Genomic DNA, 19,644 nt, shown 5'->3' with positions numbered 1-19,644 from the left:
TAACAACGCAAATTGCACTGATTACAAGCATTAATTATTTTAATCATGTTTGCTGCCATGATTTTTAAGACATAAATTGTGGGTCATTGTTTATTTAACATTAGCAGGGACCATAAATTATTTTCCTTTAGTTTGTATTCTGATTCTAATATATGAATGTTGTTCCAAAGTTGAATAACCAATATTTCATACAATATTTGAGGGAGCTTAGTTGGAATGTCATAAATCAAAGGACACCCTTTTCACTGTCATTGAGGGTCTGTTGTACCAATGTGGTGCCATATTTGGTCTTCACCGAGTTATCAAAGTGCATAGAAAATAAATAATTCCCAGCAGTTGGCATAGGCCCCCTAAATGTAGTCGGAATACCCGACTATTGCATTCTTAGTTGTTTTATGACCTCAAATATTGACTGGCTACTGGGTCAATATAACAGGGAATTTGGTCAGCAGGCCGCTGGCCAAAAACCGAATGGAACGTGGCGGAAAATGGGTAGGAAAATCATTGGGAAAACAGTGGGAAAGAGGGTGGAGTGGGCGGGGAGATTGACTCCACTCCACTCGCACTTGTTTATGCGCATACTTGACCCAATTAAGTGAGCTCCGGGCTATTTGCATATTGCCGAACGATATCAGGCAATTTTTCAAAATGTCTACCAAACGACACACGGGACAAAACGCACAGGACGAGCGAGCGGGAAGGAGAAAGGAGAGAGGAGAAAGGATGCCGTAGAGTGGGGCATAAATAATAAAAATTCAGCAAGAGCAGCACAAAATTGCCAATGCACCAAAATGGCCATAAATGTCAGGCCAACTAGGCAATTCCCCTTAGAGTTCTTCGTCTTTCTCTCTCCCTCTCTCTCTCTCTCTATATATATATATATATATAGATGTACCTCTCCTTTTCGCTTTTTCCATTCGGTGCCATGTTAACTTTATTTGACTTTATTAACCCATTTTGAAGGCATCGATAACGGTGACCAGAAATTAATTGGAACTCTCACATTGGGGAAATTTCATTGTCTGATTTTTCATGGCCCCAGCACACGCACACATGTATGTGTGTATAAATGTATATTTGTACGTGTATTTGTGTTCCAAAGGCACTAAAGCCATTTGCATTTTGTGCATTGATTAAAACGGGGTAGAAAACGGAAACGGAAACTGCAGTCAATGAACTTAAATTCCTGACGCAAACGGAATAATTGTAAGCCATGCAAAGAATGGGCCATGCATTTCAGTGTTGCTAAGTGCAAAAGTTTAGTTCTGCATAGCAAGCTAGTAAATATGCCAGTGTTGGTCAGCGAAACTTCAGTATTAAAGGTTATTTATGAGAATTAATATGTTCTATAGCAGTGATGAACCAGAAACCGTAACTAAGAAATATGTGAAATAATTGTGAAAAAAACAAAATGGATGAAAAAAACCGGTGTGGCTTAATTATATTTAGTGTTGGTAATTGAACAACGATTCAAATTCTTTACTCAATTGTGTTAAATGGACTTGAATTAGTACAACTTTTAAGTGATAACCATAAAATGCCATAGAAACTGTAGTGCTAAAACATGAACATATATGACTACCTTTCATTTACATCACAAACTGTACACTAAACCAATTAATTTGGTTTTGTTGAGTGACGCCAAAAACATACCCCAAAACCCATGGATATTCTGCAATTTTAGGGGCATGGGAATATTGTGCAACTTTATCCCAACTGAATATTCTCGGGGTCGCAGTTGATTTAAGCAGCTACAATTCCGGTTGGTGGCCTTGGGGCGGGGGGTCATGTGAATGGCTTCAGGTGGCGAGGGGGTTAAGGGGTAGATAGGCGGCGAGGGGGCGGTCGATTGAAGTGGGCGTGGCCGGCAGACGTGGCAAAGTAATTAGCGGCCGTCGCGCCACAGACAGAAACTATAAATCAACTTTTCACGCTTTTTCTTCCCCCGGCGTCTTTTGTGCGGAGCTATATCTTTCGAGAGCCAGCAAAGGGGGCTAAGGGTTAAGGGTTAAGGTTTAAGCGGGAGGGGGCTGAGGGCGGAAAGGTGGAGAGGGGGGGCGGTCTGTGTCCGTGTCTGTTGCGTGGGCGTGGCAGCGATAAGCGGCGCCCGGAGCTCGCTTTACTTTAGACTGTTTATCGAACAAACAATGTCATCATAAATATGCGTCCCGAGCAGCCAGCAAAAAAGGGGAAATCCTGGAGAAAGCCTGGAGAAAGGGTGCGGCTAGAGATAGGAAAAATACGGAAATAAGGAGTGGGTTGATTGCTCTCGACCCTTCGTACCTAATAACAATGAGGCATATCTGAAGCCCACCAGACGTTGGCCAGAAGAACACTTTCATTCGCTTAAATTAGCATAGGTAATACACATAGCTATTTGAGTTTTTATGATTTACAGTCAATAACCTTATCATTTTTTTTTAAACAATTTTAATGCATTTGTGGTTTATTTGTTAGTATATTTAGAATAAACTATCACTTCTTTGGTTTTCTGACAAAATAATAATTTTTCATTCATTGAAATTTGATTAGAGCAAATTTATGTCATGATGGATTTCAACTTGAACATTTAAAATACTGTCAAATATATTTAATCTTGACTTAATTTTAATATTTCATTATTATCTTTATTAATGAATTTAATGGGGACTTTAAACATAGTAATATAAAGAAGGAAAACATGTTTCCAGAAAATTTCCATCTAAAAATAAAGGCTGCCAATTGCTCTTACATTACAAACAGTACTTGGAAAACCGAGGGTTAATTACGATATTTTCGCCGCACAACTAATTCGCTTTTCCTTTGACTTTTCCCCCAGATCCCAGACGTGTGACTGTGCGATTGGGGGCGGCGGCAATGGCAGCGCTGCCTCGGCGGGAGTGGGCGGGGCCAGCGGCGGCGCCTACTCGACGACCGTTAACCCCACGCGGCCGAATGGCGGCACCACGCCCACCACCCCGTCGGGCGGAAACGGAAGCGGAAATGGCAACGGCTCGTCGACGACCTCGGGCGGCGGTGGCTCCTCCGGCGGTGGCGGTGGTGCGAACGGCGGCGGCGCCTGCATCTGTGCCGGCGGCATCGCCCTCTCCACCGGATCTGGATCGAACTCCGGCTCCGGAAACGGGGGCGGCGGCGGCGGCGGGGGCACCCTGGCCAGCATCGTGGGCGGCGGCGGACTGATGTCCACCGGACCCACCACCACCACCACCGTGCTGCTGGGCGCCAAGACCACGGCGGCGGGCATCGGCGGTGGAGCGGCCACCTTGAACGACGACGGAACGCTCAGCAATGCGGAGACGCTGCTCTCCTCGAACGCCCGATTCCAGGCCATTTCCGCCATCGCGGTGGCCCAGGACGGCGTAATCAATGTGGCGGATCAAGGTGAGTCTCCTCCAATCATAGATATTCCTTCAATTAGTAGTGGTTTCCCCTCGAAAAATCTCCGTAAAATATATTCTAGCCATCTACATTTTATGACTTGAACTCATACTTAATGCTGAGCTGTGGTTCCTTAATACAATTTCTTGGCTTACAATTTGAGACAAAATAATCTTTTTGTTTTGTTTAAGAATTATACAAATTAAGTCCAAATTCTTAATAATTCGTTTAACCCATAAGAATTAGATTGAAAGCCTGAAAATGGAAACTTAATGTGATTAGTTTATTTTTATAACTTTTAGTTCGTTTTATAAGGACACCAAAAACCTCAACTAAAGTAATATGCTTTATATAGTGTCTTAAGTAGACGTTTCAAATAGTACTTGGGATACACTTTTCAGCATAAATCATATGCATTCTATGATTTTCAAGAGTTCTTTATACGCGTACCCCAAGTCATATTGCTTTTCCAGTGTCCTGGCAATTGTCATCTGATACAGCAAAATTTGTCATCTTCCTTCGTTGTGATTTCCCACATGTGTGTGTGGGCCAGGCAATTTGCTTTTGTAATGCACACACACACACACACTCACACACACATACAAGAGCATGGAAAATGGAACATTTCCTTTGGCAAATTTTCTTTAACTCGCACTTCTATTTTTCTTTGGCCACGTTGTTGTGTTAACAAGAGGCGAAGGGAACAAAAAATAGAAAATGTTAACTGCTGGCTGGGAAAGTATAAGAAGAAAAAAAGTATGGAAAACCGGAAGTTGAATTTCGACATATTGCAAAACACAACCACAGCAAATACAATAATAATAATGACAGCAACAACAGCAACGGAAATGGCAACAAAACTTGAACAATGAACAAGCTGTGGAGGAACACGCAATTGTTGTTGTAATTGGCCATTATGGCGAAGGATCTGGGGGCTGGAAAAGTGGTCGGAAAAGTGGGTGGGGCAGGTGGAGGGGAAAGGAAAAGGAAAAGAGCGAAACCAATTTCCGTTACAATTCGAACGAGGACAAATTAGGACCTACTCACACACACACACACCACACAACCCACGCACACATTCTCTCAGGTAGCTGAAGAATCACAAAACAAAATGGCCGCCAATAAATTTGGTGAAAAGGCAGGAAAAGCGGAGGGAAATTGGGCAAAAGGCAGGGAAAAAAATATTTTAAAATCATAATTCTGGAAAAAAAATGTATGTTATATTCAAAAGAAATCAATTAAATGGTTGGGTATTAAACAGTTTTTGTTATCAAAGCAAATGGAGATTTTTATTTTATACCAAATTACGAATATACATATATAAACGTGAATCAGGATAATTTCATGATATAAGCCTCCACAGTGTTTTTCTCAGTGTAAAACTAGAGTGTCCCTTGTAAAAGCAAAAGCTCAAAAAAGCAGGGAAGGTATAAATTTGAGTGCATTAGCAGGGCGTAATTTGATAAGACCAAAAACGTAATTAATAAATTTCCACGGAAGCTATGGAGACGACTCCCCAAACGATGGACAAAAGGGTGGATTTCTGGGTGGTTTTCCTTTTTTTTTGGGCGGATCATCAGCCGTCGTTGAAGAAGCCGGAGAACTCGGCGCGGAAATTAATGAAAAGGCCGGGCGAGAGTTGAAGCCGTGGAAAGCAAATCAATGGCCATAATTAATCAAGTTTTAGTCTGCGATGGTGGTGGTGCACACGTGTGAGTGATTGCTGTGTGAGTGTGAAAAGCGAAAAAGTGAAAATCAATCTTATTACCTACGCGGCATTGAATTGGCAAAACTTTTTCCCCACCCACCCAAAAAAACGGGAAGGCCCAACTCCCCTCACAACATTAATCAGGGATATATGTGTGTGTGTGTGTGTGTGTGGGTGGGTGGGTGTATCTGTGTGTATCTGTGTAAGCAGACAAGACACATACAAATGTAGCTGCTGGCCAAGGAAACGTAAATAAGCTTCATTAGCAGCTCGCAAGCTTAAGTGGCCTTTTCCCGACGCGAGTGTGTGAAAAATTATTGCATTAATTGCTCTGCCAGGAAAAGAAGGACGAGCTAAAAATAAAATAAAATATATATCGATGGCATCGGAGAGTGACAGGATAAATGAGAAAGAAGTGGAACAGCAAAAGCAGTATTAATTTACAAACAAACGTAAAATAAAACTAGTTTCAACGGATAGAAAAATGCATAAAAAAGTAAATGGTAAAAAGGAAATTTAAGAATGTGTGATATGTATAAACCAGTACTTGAATTCTGTATTCACATATCTTCACAATAAAGCTAGACTTTGGGAATCTACATTTTTTTCTTTGTGCCTACTCCAATATCTTGCTTATAAGGCTATACTCCATTTACATCGACAAATCGCGTGGTTAAGGGGACTCCCCATTGCACCCCAATACATTCCTGCCCATCCTCAATTCCCATCGATATCAATTTCGCCAGCGATTTGGACATATGCCAGCTGGCCATGACGACTGTTTAACGCTCAGGACAATTGCAGGACACCCCGGGATCTATGTGTGTGGGTGTGTGGGTGTGTGTGTGGGTGTGTGTGTGGGTGTGTGTACATGTATGGATGGATTGAGGAGGGGGATTGGAGCAACGAACATTCGGCGACACAATGGCAACAACCCTTTGCACTGGGCACAAACAAGTTGTTCAGTTTATGGGGTCATTACCATTACATTACAGCTCGCCCACACACACACACCCACACATAGATATTCAGCGGGGTGCGGGGGAGGGGGCGGTAACCTCCAGCTGAGCGTCACACATTTATTGCATTGAAATTCGCTCAATCGCTGGTCTGGCGCTTTGCCAATACGAATGCCAATGCCCCAGCTACAGCTAGAATTTCCAAATGTCTGCACTGCTAAAAAAAAAGTCCATTCGTTCATCCGTAAATTATGTGTTTCCTACAACAAAATATATATTTTTATATTTCATACACCAATATATGATTTCATAAAACCAAATCATTTTGAAATTCATTTTAAATAAATCTTAGATATCAGAAGTATCATTTTAGTAAAATAAATAATAAATTTAGTAAATGTCTTCAGTAAATTAGAATTTTGTATAGTATTTCTAACTTACTTTTACAAATTTTGAGAGAGGAAAGGCAAAATGGTGTTGTGTTTTGTTTTCTGTGCAATCAACGCAAACCCAAAACCAAAATGCTCCTCTAAAATGAGACCATAATGGCTTACGCTCCAACTGCAGAAGGTCAAAAGAGGGGGGCTTGGAGTAGTGGGTGGTCGGTCATGTGTCTCCTGGATCCTGAATCCTGAATCCTGGATCCTGGCTGCTGTTTGGGTCCTCGGGTAAATGAACTGTAACGCAATCAAATCAACACTGCCCCCACCGCAATAAGAATAACCCACAATGTATTTAATATTTTTATTGTGATATGTGCAAATGGCAACTGGCAACTGGCACATAATTCGCAATCAGCGGTGAATTGTTGCATAAAATAATTGTGTGGAATTGATGTTTATGGTCGGTCTAGGAATAGGGTAGTTTTTGCAAAGTCTTTTCGGTCTGTAATGCTTATTTAACAGTCGACTTAATATTGCTAAACTTGAGCTGTCGCTTTAAGTTTGAATCTATTAGAATTAAACATGTTTTACAATACCTTTCGAAAGTATTAGTGACTCCAAGATAAAATCAAATAAATATTGTTATTTATACTTTTTGGATAGTTTACGGCAAATCATATGAGTCCAGGTTTAATTTGTTTGAAAGGGTAATTTAGTTTTTACATTTTAAACACCAATTGTAGATGTTCCTGTTATCTGAAGTAAAATATCGTAGCGCACTTTTTGGGGCTGAATGACCGAGTTTTGTGGCATTCATAGATAAATGTACTTGTGTGCAATGATGTAAAGTTAATGTCTTTCAAAGCCCCCTTCCCTTTCCTTCACCCAACCCCCCCTCGCCACTTAGTTTCTTATACAAAACGCTGTCATCATCGTCTTTTGTTGTTGTCTGTTTGCAATGCAAAGCCTCAAGAAAAAGGGGGAAGGGGTGGGGATGGGGCTTGAGAAGTGTTGAAATAAAATGGGTGATGAAGGGGGCGGCGGGATGATAGGGGATGTGAGGCGGAAAGCAAGCAAATTTATGCAAATCTAAAGCGATTTTCAACACTAACTAAAATGAAACGCTTCACAGGGGCAACACCAACAAAAAGGGGGCGTGGTCGAATGGGTGGAGGTGAGAGGGGGGGTTGGGGGAGAGTAGTAGCAAATTGCACAAAAATACTTAAGACACTCGCTCACAGATAGAACATACCTACGCCATTTTGTATTTGTGCATTTGCAGTGATTTAAAACTTAAAAATGGGGGGTGGGATAGTGGGTGGAAAATGCAGAAAAACCCAGTGAATGGGGAAGGGGAGTGGTGGGGGGTAATATGCAGAACAGTAAAAACAAACAGCTGCAGGAACTTGGCGTTTAGCTTAAGCAAATGATCAACAAACCGAAGGAGAAGCGGACTTGGAAGGGGGGGAACAGGGACGAAGGGGGAGGGGGAGGGCTAAGGAAGTGCGAATAAATTTGATGACCAGTTAAAAGGAATTGTCCAAGGAGCTGGGAATGAATAAATGAGTCAATTATCTGGCAAGGACAACGAGTGTGCGACTTTTTTACGACGCCCAGAGCGTTGGCAAAAAGGTAATCAAATGCCGAGCAGATGCTCGTCGCAAAAAGAAAGTAACAGCTTTTCTTGCCACCCAATAGGTAGTAAATAAAGTTGATAAGCCACGCTTGTATGCTGCACCCTATCAGGGTGTAAAAAAGTTACATTTTACTTCGGCACTTAGTGTTCCCTTTACTCGGCAGACATTAAAAATGAGCTGGTTTGTTGAAACTATCAAATGGATAACTCTTCTTCCCCCCCATTAATTCGAGAGATATTAAAGGTGATTGGAGTTGATTTGAAAACAAAATGAGCCATCAGCCCAGTCTTTTATAATCAGTCTTATTTGGCACATTTGTAAAAGCTTTTTAGCAGTCAGTAACCTTTACAGTTGAAAACAAATATGTATCTATATTTAAAGCTAGAAATCTACTGAACTTTGAAGAGCAATACAAATATAGCTCTTATTTAGTGCAATTTTTAATAATTCTTTTGATTTGTATGTGTAAAATCTAAATCGAACCCATCTTTCCTTGTACTTTTCACAGGATCTCTGCACGTTTTGGCCTTGGAGCACTATCTGCCCTCGCACGACGAGAACGGGGAGTTCCACATCCCCTTCCCGCCCTCCAGCGAGATCTACGTGTTCAACCGATACGGGCAGCACGTGGCCACCAAGGACCTGACCTCGGGAAAGACCCGCTACAGCTTCCTCTACTCGAAGAACACCAGCTTCGGCCGCCTGTCCACGGTGACAGATGCCTCCGGCAACAAGATCCAGTTCCTGCGGGACTACAGCAATGTGGTGAGCTCGATCGAGAACACACAGGACCACAAGTCGGAGATCCAGATCAACGGCATCGGCATAATGACCAAGCTGAGCGAGAAGGGTCGCCAGGAGATCGAGCTGGACTACGATAGCAACACGGGGCTGCTGAACTCACGCTCCTCGGGCGGTGAGACCTACATCTACCAGTACGACGAGTTTGGCCGGGTGACCGGCATGATCCTGCCCAGCGGCGAGATCGTTCGCATCACCTCCCAGCTGGCGGATAGCCAGGGACTGACTGTGTATGTGCACGCCTCCGTGGAGTCGCTGTTCTCGCGGGAGCGAATTGCCGGCGAGGCTAACGAGCTGCTGGTGCTGGGCGGAGTGCGATCCACGTTCCTGAAGCGCGGACAAGCCCATGCGGACGCGGAACTGAAGGCGAACAACACCCTGGTGATCCACGGCGACAACGGGGTGGTGGTGGAGGCCTCGGCCGTGGCCAGACATCCCCTGCTGGAGGCCGCCCTGCCCGTGGAGGCGGAAATGCTGGCCATGTGGTCGCACCAGAGCGTCACCATGGGCGAGGGACTGACCAACTCGATGTACTCGGTGTATAGCCTGGTCGGCGATGTAAGGAATCCCCAGCAGACGCTCAACCGCGAGATCTGGGTGAACCAGTCGCGGGTGATTGGCGTGGAGTTCGATCAGTTCACCAACCGGGAGACCTTCTACGACGCCCGACGCACCCCCATCCTGATTGTGGCCTACGACCAGTCGGGCCTGCCCAAGTCCTACTATCCCACGAACGGCTATCCGGTGAACATCACCTACGACCGGTTCAACCGCGTGGAGGGCTGGGCCTGGGGACCCGCCGAGCTGAAGTACAGCTACGACCGCCACGGCCTGCTCTCGGAGATCACCTCGCAGCAGGACGGGATTGTGTCCTTCGTGTACAACGACTGGAATCTGGTCTCCGAGATCGGCTTGGCCAGCCAGCGGAAGTTCGTGCTGCAATACGACGATGCCGGCGGTCTGAGGCACGTCGTCCTGCCCTCGGGCACGCGGCACAGCTTCAGCATGCAGACCTCCATCGGGTTCATCCGATGCACCTACACGCCGCCGGGCAGCACGCGGGCCTACCTGCAGCATTACAGTCACGCGGGCGCTCTGCTCCAGACCATTCTGCCCGGCGATGGAGCCCGCATCGTGTATCGCTACAATGCGGCCGGCCAGCTGACCGAGGTGGTGCACGGCGACGGGCGCAGTGAGTTCCAGTACAACGAGGCCACCGGCATGCCCAGCACGGTCTCGCACACGGAACGGGAGCTGGAGTACCGCTGGGACTTCGAGTACGCCGCCGGGCTGCTGGCCGAGGAGCGGATCGACTATGTGGCCAAGACGGGCCTGAGCAACGCCAAGTTTAGCTACGAGTACGACTCCCAGCTGCGGGTGGTGGCGCTGCAGGGCCGGATCGGTGGCCAGAGTCTGCCGTCGCAGGCCTTCGCCTACGACCAGCGGACGGGGCGACCCAGCCTGATCGGGCAGTTCCGGTTCTCTCAGCCTGCCCAGAATCAGACCCAGCTGCACGACGGCACCGCCAGCTTCACGAGGACCGTGGACGGGCGCTTCCAGACGCAGCGCATGGCCCTGGCCATCCACCGGCTGGAGGTGTTCCGCATGGAGTTCTCCTACGGCGTCCACGGCCGCATCTCGCAGACGCGCACCTACACGCGGAACATGGCGGTGAACAGCTACACGAACGTGAAGAACTACACCTGGGACTGCGACGGGCAGCTGGTGGGCGTGGAGGCGCAGGAGCCGTGGGGATTCCGGTACGACGACAATGGCAACCTGCTGTCGCTCACGTATCGTGGCAACACGATACCCATGGAGTACAATGCCCAGGACAGGATCGTGAAGTTCGGCGAGGGGCAGTACAAGTACGATGCGCGGGGCCTGGTGGCGCAGAATGCGCGCGAGGAGCGGTTCCACTACAACACCCAGGGGCTACTCGTGCGAGCCTCGAAACGGGGTCGCTTCGACGTGCGCTACTACTACGACCATCTGAAGCGGCTGACCACGCGCAAGGACAACTTCGGCAATGTGACGCAGTTCTTCTACACGAACCAACAGCGGCCGTACGAGGTCAGCCAGATCTACTCGCCGCGGGATGGCAAGCTGATGTCGCTGACCTACGACGACGTGGGCCACCTGATCTACGCGCAGGTGTACCGCCACAAGTACTACGTGGCCACGGACCAGAGCGGCACGCCCCTGATGCTCTTCAACCAGTACGGCGAGGGCATCCGCGAGATCATGCGGTCGCCTTTCGGCCACATTGTCTACGACTCGAACCCCTATCTGTATCTGCCCATCGACTTCTGCGGCGGCATCCTCGACCAGGTGACCACGCTGGTGCACATGGGCGATGGAAGGGTGTACGACCCCCTGATTGGCCAGTGGATGTCGCCGGACTGGCAGCGCGTGGCCGAGCGAATCATCACGCCCACGCGGCTGCATTTGTACCGCTTCAATGGCAACGATCCGATCAACGTCGGCCACGAGCGACACTATCCGGAGGACTTTGCCGCCTGGATGCGAACGCTGGGCTACAATGTGGGCAACCTGGTGCCCCAGCTGGCCCGCGATCTCTGGCAGCCACCGGCGCTGTGGGGCCGACCGCCGGCCAATCCGGTGGCCCTCAATCTGCGGCGACCCTTCGACAACATACCCACCATGGCGGTGGAGAGCGGCTTCCTCGCCCACCTCAACGTGCGCCGGATGTCCGACTTCGAGCAGCTCTCGGCCCCGCCCCGTTCCGCCTTAAAGTGCGACGTGATGGACCCCTCGCCGAAGACCATTGGATCGGACACGGAGCCGCCGTTTGGCAAGGGCATCGTCGTCTCCCGCACCGCCGACGGCCAGGCCATTGTGTCCAGTGTGCCGGCGGCCAATGCCATTTACCGCGATGTCTACACGAGCGTGTTCAATCGCTCCAAGCTGCTGCCCTTCACCTTCGTGGTGCACAATGCCCAGCAGGACTCGTTCTTCTTCGTGAAGGAGGACGCCTGGCGGGCCACCGAAGACCGTCAGCAGTTGAAGCGTCTGCAGGGCCAAGTGAACACCACCTTCCATGAGATAACGCGCGAGGCGACGGTGGGCGTGGGTGGTGGTGGTGGTGGAGCAGGAGCGTCGTCGACCGGCAGCAGTGCGGTCTCATCCTCGTCCAGTTCCAGCTCGTCGGCGAACACGGGCAACTATCTGGATGTGAAGATCCATGGGGCGCACGCCATCATCAATCTGCGCTACGGCACCACCGTGGCCAAGGAGCAGCAGCGACTGATGCACCACGCCAAGCTGACGGCGGTGCGGAAGGCGTGGCACCGCGAAAAGGAGGCGCTGCGCAGCGGACTGACCACCGCCCTCGAGTGGAGCCAGCAGGAGACCGAGGAGATCCTCAAGCAGAGCTATGCCAACAACTACGAGGGTGAGTACATCCACGACGTGAACCTCTATCCGGAGCTGGCGGAGGATCCCTACAACATCAAGTTTGTGAAGAAGAAGGGCGCCACCGGCGGAGCGGCGGGGGTTCCCAATTCGCGACGACGCCGCCGCCGATCCACCGATCCTGCCCAGGAGAAGGCGGAGGAGGAGGAGGTCGACTGTTAGCTCAATGGAGGACCAGGAGCAGGAGCAGTCGGACAAGTCGGAGGAAACCCCAAAAAACCAGCCACTGAAACGCATGGAGCGCCGTAAAACCGAAGAACAGGAGACATAATTATTTATATTTCTACATATATATATATAAATATATATATATAGAGTACGTAAATCTATGTTATCGAACCAGTTTTTTGATGTCAAGGAACATTATATATATACACGTAAACATAACATATTTTTTTTTTATTGTTAGCCACTAGAGAAAAGTAACAAAAACTAAATGAAAATTAAGAAATTAAGAAAGCGACATGCCAACATAATCCCATGTAGCTGCATGTACGTTTATATGTGTGTGTGTGTGACGTCAGCTAAGCCGCAGATACAGATACAGATACAGCCACGGATATAGACGCAGTTATAGATATACAGATATATATATATATATATAAAGGATAGCATAGTGTAGTAGTCATACGAGCATAAAGCGTACCATACATACAAGACATATGTACATGCATACTCACCACAATAAGGGGAGAAAAAGGAAAATTATGGGGGGCGGGAAATTCATTATTGGGGGCGTATCTTTTTGTTCGTGGTACTCGAGCTTTTTGAGACTGGCATAGTTTTAAACAATACAAAATAAACGGCGACCGACCGACGGACCCTCAAGAGCTGATCCCGCAGATCTTCGCCTGCGACACAATTCTGGCCATCAAATGTACATACGAAAAAGGATGGTGATGGTAGTGGTAAAGTGGTAACGTGGGAGAAGCGGAAACGGAAGTGGACATTTAGGGGACAGCCCAGACCAAAACAAACACACACACACACGCAAACCGACGGACTAACTACACTAGGCAACCGGTTTGGGGTTGTGGGAGATTTTTGCTTAGCGAAAGCTTTCTCTCATTTGCTTTGCACAGTGTCAGCTTCAAAAAAAGAATAAAAGATCGAACAAAAAAATTTAGCTGCTAGGCAAGGTGTTTTTTTTAATAACATATAAATGGATATACATTAAATATAGGAAACACACACACACATATTTATAGAGAGAAACCTATAGCTGTAATGTCCTGATAGATAAGTTTAAGTTTTGTCCTACTTAATTAATTAATTTATTCATTATTATTGTTCATATATGGCCGAGGCAAGGGCAACACATCCACAATCCAAAAAGAGAAAAAAAAAGAAAAAGAAAATCGAACTAATTTTAATCATACATATTAATGCTATTATTGTGTGGAATGTGAAATGTTTTGTTATTATTTGTAAGTCTGCTTTTTTCGAAACTCAGCTCAATGCGGCCCAAAATAAACTCACAACCATAAAACGAATCGAACTAAATAAAGCTTAAAAACAGTATTAAAAAAAAACAACACAAACACGAAATAGATATATGATTTCAGCTTGGAACCTTGATCGAGATCGTTGAGCTTTCCGTCCAATTTGATTGAGATTGAGAGGGATCCAGAAAGATATTAGATGCCAATTAAATTAGAATTTGATCGGATGATTTTTACCCATTTTGCTTCGCTTGAGAATCCCACACATTTTGCAGCTCGCATTTTCCTAGTTTTCCATGAATTGGTGCTTATCGAATTTATTGCCACAACTATATGTGTAGCTATATAGTTGAATAATCGCGTGTGTTGAGCGTTTCCTTGCCTCCTAGAACGTAAGCGAAGAGTTGCTAATAAAAAACCCGTAGAAAAGGAAAACAAAAGATTGCTGAATTAGTTGCAAACGAGCAAGAAAACGAAATTTTATAAAAATTACCAACTTAACCCCGACCACAAAACGAGGCCAAAATGATCGATCAGTTGGGCAAGAAGAGAGCAGGAGGAGCCAGCCAAGTAGAATGCAGCTTAGAGCAGAATGAGTGTCCGTACGAGTGTCCGTACAAGGGAGAAAGTGTTGCCCATGAGGGGTCAATGTCCGTATAAGTGTACGGACTAATGTCCACTTACGGGATCGAGTGTCCGGATGGATGTCCGTATAACAAAGAGACGGTATCCGGACAACTGTCCGCTTAAGAGAGAGACGGTGTCCGTTCAAGAGAGATGGAGAGTCCGCGTGCGTGCGATAGCGTTATATCAAAATATAAGAAAGAAAAGGAAGTCGGAGTCTCGTCTCCCGATATTTGCCGGAGTATCTGTGTATATATATTAAGGCTAATCAAGGTAAACTAGTGTTATATCGTATATGGCACCGTGCATCGTAATCTGTAGTTATAAAATATAAAAATATAGAGGCCCACACATAAGAGTGTGCGCAAATTTTTTTGCTTTTTTTTTCTCCATCGTTGTCGCGCCTAACTAGATGTAAAATAAACAAGACAAACTATCGGATAAATGGCATATATGTAATATGTATAGGAGTTTATGTGTTAGATGTACGTGTGCGCGGGGTACCACTGTACTTTCCGCTCGAATATTTCCCATCTGGTTTTTGATTCGTTTCCATTTCCGTTTCGTTGATTGGCAAACCAAAACAATTCGAAAAAGAGCAGGAGTCAGTTACCTATTAGAATTTGGCAAGCATAAAAAGCAAAACAAGAAACAAAATGAAAAAAAAACAAAAGGAAATTGCTTCAAAAGCAAACAAAAAAAATGATAAACAAATGGCACACTAAAATTAATATTATGAATTAGAGCGAACTATGAAATGGCTTGAGAACGGAGAAACCGAAATAAAATAAAGTAAAAGTAAAAAACAAAAACAAAAACAAGGATAAAACAAGAACAGCAGACGCAGCAACAAATATTTATGTGTACATAACTGAAAAACCAAGTATTTTAGGATATTTATGTTAGAGCTACACGAACTTCAACTTAAACCGAAGGAGTAACTTACAGCTAAACCTAAACTTAAACCTAAACTAACGCTAATGTCGAAGGGCGAAAAAAGAGGAGAGCGCAGGAGATGAAATACTTAGCAAATAAAGAAACAGGGAAACAATTGAGATAAATTAACATTTAAACGTTTTGCACACCACAAACAAAATAAACAAGCTAAACAACAACTAGAACAGATACAGATACAGATACACGCACACATACACACTCACACACCCATACACAGACAGAAATTCAGATACATATATACAGATGCACTCGACAACAGCAAAGCAAACAACAAAATTTAGCAACAACAAGAATTTATGAGATATAATAAACAAATAAACAAAATAATATAAACAAACCAACCAAAAGGCAGCGACGCAACAAGAAAAGTTGAAATACTTATTATAAACAAATAAAACGCAATGGAGAACAAATTATATTTATTAGACAAAATAGCAGAGAAGAGGAATCTGTAGTATATCGAACTATGTAATTCACAAATAGTAAATAAACCGAGGCAAACCAAGCAAACCTAAGGAATATTGTAGGGCAAATTCAACTAAACTAAACGAAAATCGAATTAAAAACACCCCAACTTTTTTTTGTCTGTGTAAGCTTAGTGGAGAATTCAAGGGCCGGCGGGGGGCGAAAAACCCCCTTTACAACCCCCCGCTATTGGCAATGCAAACGATAAACGATAACCCCCCATTCATCACCTAGATCCCCCTAGGCATATGCATATATCTATCGGTAAATGAACAATTATATATGGCATTATATTACCACAGCAGAACAGTAAAATAAAATGACATAAAATAAAAATAATTACGATAATTATTGCAATAATGATAATGATATACCATATATGTAATGATTTCAACGCGAAACGAGAATATTTTAAGCGTATTAAGTTGAACTATATTATATATGAAAATATATATATATAAATGGAAAAAAACAAAAAACAAAAAAATGCGACAAGCGATAAAAATAAACCAAAACAAAAAAGAAAACCACACACAACACAACTTCTGAGGATATCAAGGGTCTAAGAATAAATAAAAACTAATGAATTAATTAAAAATAAATAAATGAATATGAAAACTAAATGTGAAGCAATACCCCTGTGTTTTTATTGATTGGATTTTCAGCACTTGCTTGGGGATTCCAAATGTTATGTTATAGATTGGAATAATAGGAATTTGAGTGCAACATTAATCATTTGCAAAACGGAAAACCAATTAATGATTAATTATTACAGAAATTTGTGTGAGTTAAAGGCTTTTGGGATTTTAGGATTGGCATAACTCGTACAGAGACCTAAAAACAATAGGTTAGATACGTTCTATACATTTCTGTTTCATAATATGGATTTTTAATTAAGGGTTCTAGAGATACACAAACATCTTAAAATATACAATAAAATTTGGATTTGTTATTATAGCATTGCTAAATTAAGTCTTTCAGCCCTTAGAATGACATTATTTAAATACCCTGGAAACGTAATCAGTATAGCAGTGGGTGTCTGACAGTCGAACCGTTTTCACCCAAGGAAGTTAAGCCCCCGAAATGCATACATAATAATCATCTTAGTTGGTGTTGCTGCTGTGATGTTGCTGCTGCTGCTGTTGTTGCTGCTGCTGCTGCTGCCGTGATGTTGCTGCTGTCTTGGCCAGAGCGTTGACACACATGCATGCCAAATGAGTTTGGGGCCCGGCATTTGGCAAAAGATTTGGCCAGGCCCCCGACGCCGGAGCCAGCTGCACTAGATTTGAGTGAAATGTTGCTACTTGTGGGCTGGTTTCTGGGGGCTGTAACTGCTACTGGCAGTGGTGCCAGAGTCGGTGCCGTAGCCGGTGCATCTGCATCTGCAGCTGCAGTTAAATATTCAAATTTATACAAAGCATCTTCAGGTGCTCGTTGAGCAGTTGTGTGTTGCCTGTTTACCAACTACAAACTATGTGTCAACAGCGGCTCAGGCCGAGACAGATGAAGAAAGCATCCACTTCCTGCAGCCCCAGGACCTCCCACCTCCTCGTCACTGCTGCATTATTTATCCCCAGAAAGGGGCGGCATAGGTCGGAGGGCGGGGCACTCACCTTAGCCGGGTCGAGGCTGCTCTCCATTTTCTGCATTTCAATTACAGACTTGCCAGGCACCGGCACCCTCCGTCATCATCTGGGCATCATCAGTATGCACCTCCGCCTCAAGAGCTGTTTTCTAGCCTAGACCTGACACCCGGCCAAAAAAAGGGGGGAAAAACTCACAGAGAGATGGCGTCAAAGAAGTGTTAAAAGTCAAAGTCCCACAGCAGTTTCGATCCGGAATGTTAATATGCCAGAAACAAATAGGGAAGCCAGAAATTTGTGCGACGACTATCCTGATACCTGATATTCAAATTTAGAGTCTGCTTCTGGCGAACTCCTGAAAATCATTATTTACCCTGTTAAAACATCTATCTAGTACTCGATAGATGTATATATTCAGACACCTAAATAAGTCAGGATTTCCTTTTTAACCCCCTTAATAATGTAAAAAACATAAGCCTCAATAATCAAAAACTTTTTAGTTTATATATTGTTTTATATTAATGTCAAACTATATTTTGCTGAAAATTATTTAATGAGTTACCCGACTTAAAAAGTTGGCTCATAGTTACAATGTGTTTTGGTTCTTGAGGAAGTCGAATTAAAAAGCACTTGTAAGGTAATTAACAGAGGAAAATGAAAGTTTTAGCTTTTGACATTCCCAATAACTGGTATTTTGGATAGAATACTGTTCTAAGCCAGCAATATCCAAAATAACCCACAAAAAGTTTCTAGAAATATGGCCTTTCAGATGCAACGACTGGCTTGGACTAAACTGACTGGCATATTTATCTTCGACCCTGGATGGAATGTATCTGACAGATGCAGGTGTGTAGCTTGTTTCTAATAATACATTTGTGCAGGCATCTGGGCCTGCAATTATTATTATTCCGAGTGCCTTCTGATATTTGACATTAGTTTGTGCACTAATGAGACCCCGAACTTTGCCTTTGAACGCTGGAATTAAAGGGAGTGGTAATCGGCTTACGTAAATGTGCGTGGCAGCGGTTTAATGTAGTCGCAGGATTTACTCCAGCAGAAAGAAAAAGAAAGTCCCTAATGCCGTGAAGTGGCTCCTTAAGAAGTACAGAAAGTGGAACCAGTTCAAGTGCATTTGCCAGAAAAAATTTAATTTTGAATGATGTTTATTAGTTGACTACGTAAAATTAGCTTTGTTTATGTCTCAGTATTTAAACTGAAAGTAATAACTAACCAATTAAAATAATTTTGTGAGGAATTCTAGTTTTTCTTCAGACTATACGCTTTGTAATAAAGCAGCATTGGAAAAATAAATTGAAATGTTCAAATATATATTCTTTTGCAAACTATTTTCACCTTCGTAATTAGACAGCCTTTTATTTATTAATCGAAGCCAATGCATTTTGTGCAGGAATTCATTTGTTTGCAATTATTTGTTATACATTTTGGTAAAACAAAAAATAACTCAAGCAATGTCAATTGATGTGCATGCCTTGCAATGCAAATATGAAATATTTGTGTTTTGCTTTAATTCTTTTTGTGAAATAATTGAAGAAAGGCAATCGAATGTATGACATATTTTCTTTGAATTTTCTTCAACAAAGCGACTGGGAGACAAAGAGACAAGTGTGGGCTATTGTTTTACACTGTATTTTTATCTCTTACTAATTGTCGGTGTGTGTGCTGTGCTGTGCGTGTATGTGTGTGTGTGTGTGTGGAGGTATTTCACAGCAATGAGCACGAAAATGGGGACTGGCATTTAAAAGCCAAGGAATTCGCATGCGAGTGAAGGGAAACAAAGGGAAAATGTCAACTATTTTGCGAGTCGCCTTTGATGCTTCAGCGGGACATCAAAAAGATGCAATGTCAACACACACGCACACACACACAATATGTGCTGGCCACATTATTAACTCGGCAGAATGAACTCCTGGGCGTGTCCAGGATAAGGGCGGAGTGGGGAAACCATGCGACAGACTCATGAGCCATGGCAAACTTTAGCATATTTGTTAAATACTTTAATTAATAATTTAGAGCATGAGCAGGGTGGTCGGAAGCCCTTAGTACAAACAGCGGAGCTTGGAAAGGGGGAACCCATAGCCCAGAACCCAGAACCCAGAGCCCAAAACCCAGAAGTTGAGCAAACAACTAACAAAAGATCAAGGATTATGCGTGCTCAGTCCATGGGCATGTGTGTGTGTTAGTGTATTTTCCGGATGCGGTGTGTGAGAGGGGGAAAAGCGCTCCTAGGACTCCGGCCTGTAATAAAAGGAAA

The 19,644-nt window shown here is 44.3% G+C and overlaps 1 protein-coding gene across 1 annotated transcript in view; it reads left to right on the top strand.

Annotated features, from left to right (window-relative positions):
* LOC108038148 (teneurin-a) overlaps positions 1-16,422 on the top strand; it is a 157,460-nt gene extending 141,038 nt beyond the window's left edge. Inside the window, 2 exon segments of the mRNA XM_044460888.1 lie at positions 2,819-3,381; positions 8,574-16,422. Coding sequence (XP_044316823.1) covers positions 2,819-3,381; positions 8,574-12,463 — 4,453 coding nt within the window. The 3' untranslated portion in view covers positions 12,464-16,422.
* The last annotated feature ends 3,222 nt before the right edge of the window (positions 16,423-19,644 follow it).

Source organism: Drosophila rhopaloa, unplaced genomic scaffold (assembly GCF_018152115.1).
Source record: "Drosophila rhopaloa isolate 14029-0021.01 unplaced genomic scaffold, ASM1815211v1 contig_3, whole genome shotgun sequence".
Lineage (NCBI taxonomy): Eukaryota > Metazoa > Arthropoda > Insecta > Diptera > Drosophilidae > Drosophila > Drosophila rhopaloa.
This window is presented reverse-complemented; position numbering and strand designations above follow the sequence as displayed.